Source organism: Micropterus dolomieu, linkage group LG03, assembly GCF_021292245.1.
Source record: "Micropterus dolomieu isolate WLL.071019.BEF.003 ecotype Adirondacks linkage group LG03, ASM2129224v1, whole genome shotgun sequence".
NCBI classification, from domain to species: domain Eukaryota; kingdom Metazoa; phylum Chordata; class Actinopteri; order Centrarchiformes; family Centrarchidae; genus Micropterus; species Micropterus dolomieu.
In genome coordinates, this window is record NC_060152.1 from 35,136,109 (window position 1) to 35,141,671 (window position 5,563).

Consider the following 5,563-nt stretch of genomic DNA (forward strand, 5'->3'; position numbering starts at 1 on the left):
GTGATACAGGTGTGATACAGAAGTGTTTCAGGTGTGTCTTACTCTGGTCTCCTGTGATACAGGAGTGACACAGGAGTGATACAGGTGTGATACAGGTGTGATACAGGAGTGTTTCAGGAGTGATACAGGTGTGATACAGGAGTGATACAGGAGTGACACAGGAGTGATACAGGAGTGACACAGGAGTGATACAGGTGTGATACAGGAGTGATACAGGAGTGACACAGGAGTGATACAGGTGTGATACAGGTGTGATACAGAAGTGTTTCAGGTGTGTCTTACTCTGGTCTCCTGTGATACAGGAGTGACACAGGAGTGATACAGGTGTGATACAGGTGTGATACAGGAGTGTTTCAGGAGTGATACAGGTGTGATACAGGAGTGATACAGGAGTGACACAGGAGTGATACAGGAGTGACACAGGAGTGATACAGGTGTGATACAGGAGTGATACAGGAGTGACACAGGAGTGATACAGGTGTGATACAGGTGTGATACAGAAGTGTTTCAGGTGTGTCTTACTCTGGTCTCCTGTGATACAGGAGTGACACAGGAGTGATACAGGTGTGATACAGGTGTGATACAGGAGTGTTTCAGGAGTGATACAGGTGTGATACAGGAGTGATACAGGAGTGACACAGGAGTGATACAGGAGTGACACAGGAGTGATACAGGTGTGATACAGGAGTGATACAGGAGTGACACAGGAGTGATACAGGTGTGATACAGGTGTGATACAGAAGTGTTTCAGGTGTGTCTTACTCTGGTCTCCTGTGATACAGGAGTGACACAGGAGTGATACAGGTGTGATACAGGTGTGATACAGGAGTGTTTCAGGAGTGATACAGGTGTGATACAGGAGTGATACAGGAGTGACACAGGAGTGATACAGGAGTGACACAGGAGTGATACAGGTGTGATACAGAAGTGTTTGAGGTGTGTCTTACTTTGGTCTCCTGTGATACAAGTGTGTTTCAGGTGTGATACAGAAGCGTTTCAGGTGTGTCTTACTCTGGTCTCCTGTGATACAGGTGTGATACAGGAGTGATACAGGAGTGACAGAGGAGTGACACAGGAGTGATACAGGAGTGACACAGGAGTGATACAGGAGTGACACAGGAGTGATACAGGTGTGATACAGGAGTGTTTGAGGTGTGTCTTACTCTGGTCTCCTGTGATACAGGTGTGATACAGGAGTGACATAGGAGTGATACAGGAGTGACACAGGAGTGATACAGGTGTGGTACAGGAGTGATACAGGAGTGACACGGGAGTGATACAGGTGTGATACATGTGTGATACAGGAGTGTTTGAGGTGTGTCTTACTCTGGTTTCCTGTGATACAGGTGTGATACAGGAGTGATACAGGAGTGACACAGGAGTGATACAGAAGTGTTTCAGGTGTGTCTTACTCTGGTCTCCTGTGATACAGGTGTGTTTCAGGTGTGATACAGAAGTGTTTCAGGTGTGATACAGAAGTGTTTCAGGTGTGTCTTACTCTGGTCTCCTGTGATACAGGAGTGATACAGGAGTGTTTGAGGTGTGTCTTACTCTGGTCTCCTGTGATACAGGTGTGATACATGTGTGGTACAGGAGTGACACAGGAGTGATACAGGTGTGATACATGTGTGATACAGGAGTGATACAGGAATGTTTCAGGTGTGATACAGGTGTGGTACAGGAGTGACACAGGAATGATACAGGTGTGATACATGTGTGGTACAGGAGTGACACAGGAGTGATACAGGTGTGATACATGTGTGATACAGGAGTGATACAGGAATGTTTCAGGTGTGATACAGGTGTGGTACAGGAGTGACACAGGAATGATACAGGTGTGATACATGTGTGGTACAGGAGTGACACAGGAGTGATACAGGTGTGATACATGTGTGATACAGGAGTGATACAGGAATGTTTCAGGTGTGATACAGGTGTGGTACAGGAGTGACACAGGAATGATACAGGTGTGATACATGTGTGGTACAGGAGTGACACAGGAGTGATACAGGTGTGATACATGTGTGATACAGGAGTGATACAGGAATGTTTCAGGTGTGATACAGGTGTGGTACAGGAGTGACACAGGAATGATACAGGTGTGATACATGTGTGGTACAGGAGTGACACAGGAGTGATACAGGTGTGATACATGTGTGATACAGGAGTGATACAGGAATGTTTCAGGTGTGATACAGGTGTGGTACAGGAGTGACACAGGAATGATACAGGTGTGATACATGTGTGGTACAGGAGTGACACAGGAGTGATACAGGTGTGATACATGTGTGATACAGGAGTGATACAGGAATGTTTCAGGTGTGATACAGGTGTGGTACAGGAGTGACACAGGAATGATACAGGTGTGATACATGTGTGGTACAGGAGTGACACAGGAGTGATACAGGTGTGATACATGTGTGATACAGGAGTGATACAGGAATGTTTCAGGTGTGATACATGTGTGATACAGGAATGTTTCAGGTGTGTCTTACTCTGGTCTCCTGTGATACAGGTGTGATACATGTGTGGTACAGGAGTGACAAAGGAGTGATAAAGGTGTGATACATGTGTGGTACAGGAGTGATACAGGAGTGACACAGGAGTGATACAGGTGCGATACAGGAGTGACACAGGAGTGATACAGGTGTGATACATGTGTGGTACAGGAGTAACACAGGAGTGATACAGGTGTGATACATGTGTGATACAGGAGTGACACAGGAGTGATACAGGTGTGATACATGTGTGGTACAGGTGTGATACATGTGTGATACAGGAGTGATACAGGAATGTTTCAGGTGTGTCTTACTCTGGTCTCCTGTGATACAGGTGTGATACATGTGTGGTACAGGAGTGACACAGGAGTGATAAAGGTGTGATACATGTGTGGTACACGAGTGACACAGGAGGGATACAGGTGTGTTTCAGGTGTGATAAAGGTGTGTTTCAGGTGTCTTACTCTGGTCTCCTGTGATACAGGTGTGATACATGTGTGGTACAGGAGTGACACAGGATTGATACAGGTGTGATACAGGAGTGTTTCAGGTGTGATAAAGGTGTGTTTCAGGTGTGTCTCCTGTGATACAGGTGTGATATAGGTGTGTGTCAGTTGTGAACAGCCGTGTTTCAGGTGTGATATAGGAGTGTTTTAGGCGTGATACAGGTGTGTGTTACTCTGGTCTCCTGTGGTACAGGTGTGATACAGGTGTAATATAGGTGTGATACAGGTATGATACAGGTGTGTGTCAGGTGTGATACAGGTGTGTTTCAGGTGTGATAAAGGTGTGTTCCAGGTGTGTCTTACTCTGGTCTCCTGTGATACAGGTGTTTTTCAGGAGTGATACAGGTGTGTTTCAGGTGTGATACGGGTGTAATACAGGTGTGATAGAGGTGTAATACAGGTGTGTCTTACCTTTGTTTCTCAGGTGCTGCAGGTGGATGTGCAGCAGGATGAACAGGTGTGAGACAGGTGTGATGCAGGTGTGAGACACATGTGAGACAGGTGTGTTTCAGTGGTGATACAGGTGTGATGCAGGTCTGATACAGGTGTGTCTTACCTTTGTTTCTCAGGTGCTGTAGGTGGATGTGCAGCAGGATGCGGCTGTAGCAGCAGCTCATCACCAGCAGGGGGACGACGTAAAGTGTGGTGAAGTGGAACATGTTGTAGGAGGTTTCCTGCCAGCGGCGGCTGAAGCTGCCGTGAGTTGCGCACTGAGTGAAGTCGACGCCCTCCACCCTGATCGCCCGGAAGATAAACAGCTGCAGGGAGACAGACGCAGGAGTTTTACTGCTACCTGAGCACAAGTGGAGATTTATCAAGAGTCTCAATCCCAACTGACCAGAATGATGGCAGTTTATTAACAGGGACTGTTTTTATAATAATGTCTCTACATTTCTGGAACAGCCTCCACCTGGCTAAAGACAGCAAACTAAAGCCCTTATTTTAATGCAGTGCACCTGCTGAATGGTGAAGCGGGTTCTCTGGTTCTGTCCCGGCTTCTCTTGGACTCCTGATAAACTGTTGCAGTGTTTCTGTGGCTCAGTGAAACTGTTTGTTTCTGTGTTTCAGCCTCTTAGCGTTGTTAGCATTCCTTATAGAAACCAAGGGGAGCAGTTAGCCCGAGCTAACAGCAGGAGGTTTCACACTTTAATCTCGCAGAACATTCCTTCAGGGATTTCATGTTCAGGGTTCCACTGCAGCCTCACGGAGAACCTTTCACCTGCATCACAGGCCGCAGCAGGGAGCCAATCGCAGTGCAGATCACAGGATGATGAAATAATGAACAGAGCGGCTCAGGCCGTCCTTCAGCTGCTCTTCCAGCAGATTATCATATCATAAATATTAATATGAATAATACTGAAGCTGCTGTGACATGAAGCTGCAGCTCAGACACTTCACACAACGTATATACACAGTAAACGCAGTATTTTGTAATAAATCCAACCTGTGAGACGACAGTTCCGTCTGTGATGTCAGTAACTAGTGGGACCAATCATCAGGGTCGTGGTTCTGGGTTTGATGTTCCCCTTGATAAGGTTTTGCTCAGTTATGTGGTCGTTCCACGTGTTCTGTTTTATTTTGTTAAATCTGTCCTCATGTGACTTCCTGTGTTACTTTGTCGTGATTGGTTTTCAGCTGTCTGAATACCTGTTGTGTCTCACCTGGTATCTCACCTGTATTTAATCCGCTCATGTTGACAGTTTCTGTCTCTCTGTGTTTGGATTAATTGGCCCAGTTGTTGGATTAGTTACCTTTGTTCGGACCTACTGGTGTGTTTCTGTATTCACTGCATCTGTCTGAATGTCTACGTTAGGGTCCTGCCTGGACCCTCGGCCCCGGACCCTCAGTGAGCGTTACTCTCCTGCAGGCGGTCGACCTCACCTAAACTAAAGAGCTCCACCTTTTAGAAATGAGATTAATCATCATGTGCTGCTTCACCTGGTAACGACTGATAACCAGGTGAGACATGTCGGATTCAGTAGCAGCTGATTGGTTCCTTGCTTCGCAGGAACAAACCTGGACTCTCTGATTCATTCTGTGAGGTTAGTTTCATGAGTTTGATTCTCTGGGGAAACTCAGTGATGTCGCCTGGTGGTTACCTGAGACCAGCTTCAGTCAGAGCAAAATCAGCCATGTGTTACCTGAGTGATGTGTTACCTGAGTGATGTGTTACCTGCGTGATGTGTTACCTGAGTGATGTGTTACCTGAGTGATGTGTTACCTGAGTGATGTGTTACCTGTTTGATGTGTTACCTGTTTGATGTGTTACCTTCGTGATGTGTTACCTGAGTGATGTGTTACCTGTTTGATGGGTTACCTGTTTGATGTGTTACCTGAGTGATGTGTTACCTGAGTGATGTGTTACCTGTTTGATGTGTTACCTGAGTGATGTGTTACCTGCGTGATGTGTTACCTCTTTGATTTGTTACCTGAGTGATGTGTTATCTGAGTGATGTGTTACCTGCGTGATGTGTTACCTGAGTGATGTGTTACCTGAGTGATGTGTTACCTGAGTGATGTGTTACCTGTTTGATGTGTTACCTGTTTGATGTGTTACCT

The 5,563-nt window shown here is 46.3% G+C and overlaps 2 protein-coding genes across 2 annotated transcripts in view; both read right to left on the minus strand.

Moving 5' to 3' along the window:
* Positions 1 to 1,582, minus strand: part of LOC123968645 (DNA-directed RNA polymerase III subunit RPC7-like) — a 5,346-nt gene extending 3,764 nt beyond the window's left edge. Inside the window, exons 1-8 of the mRNA XM_046045510.1 lie at positions 1,499 to 1,582; positions 1,327 to 1,335; positions 1,164 to 1,172; positions 1,012 to 1,020; positions 763 to 771; positions 523 to 531; positions 283 to 291; positions 43 to 51 (exon numbers count right to left, since the gene is read on the minus strand). Coding sequence (XP_045901466.1) covers positions 43 to 51; positions 283 to 291; positions 523 to 531; positions 763 to 771; positions 1,012 to 1,020; positions 1,164 to 1,172; positions 1,327 to 1,335; positions 1,499 to 1,582 — 147 coding nt within the window. The remainder of the gene's footprint in view (positions 1 to 42; positions 52 to 282; positions 292 to 522; positions 532 to 762; positions 772 to 1,011; positions 1,021 to 1,163; positions 1,173 to 1,326; positions 1,336 to 1,498) is intronic.
* A 1,721-nt stretch (positions 1,583 to 3,303) lies between these two features.
* LOC123968646 (gonadotropin-releasing hormone II receptor-like) overlaps positions 3,304 to 5,563 on the minus strand; it is a 6,584-nt gene continuing 4,324 nt past the window's right edge. The window contains exons 3-4 of the mRNA XM_046045511.1: positions 3,416 to 3,762; positions 3,304 to 3,316 (exon numbers count right to left, since the gene is read on the minus strand). Of these exons, the coding sequence (XP_045901467.1) occupies positions 3,304 to 3,316; positions 3,416 to 3,762 (360 nt within the window). The remainder of the gene's footprint in view (positions 3,317 to 3,415; positions 3,763 to 5,563) is intronic.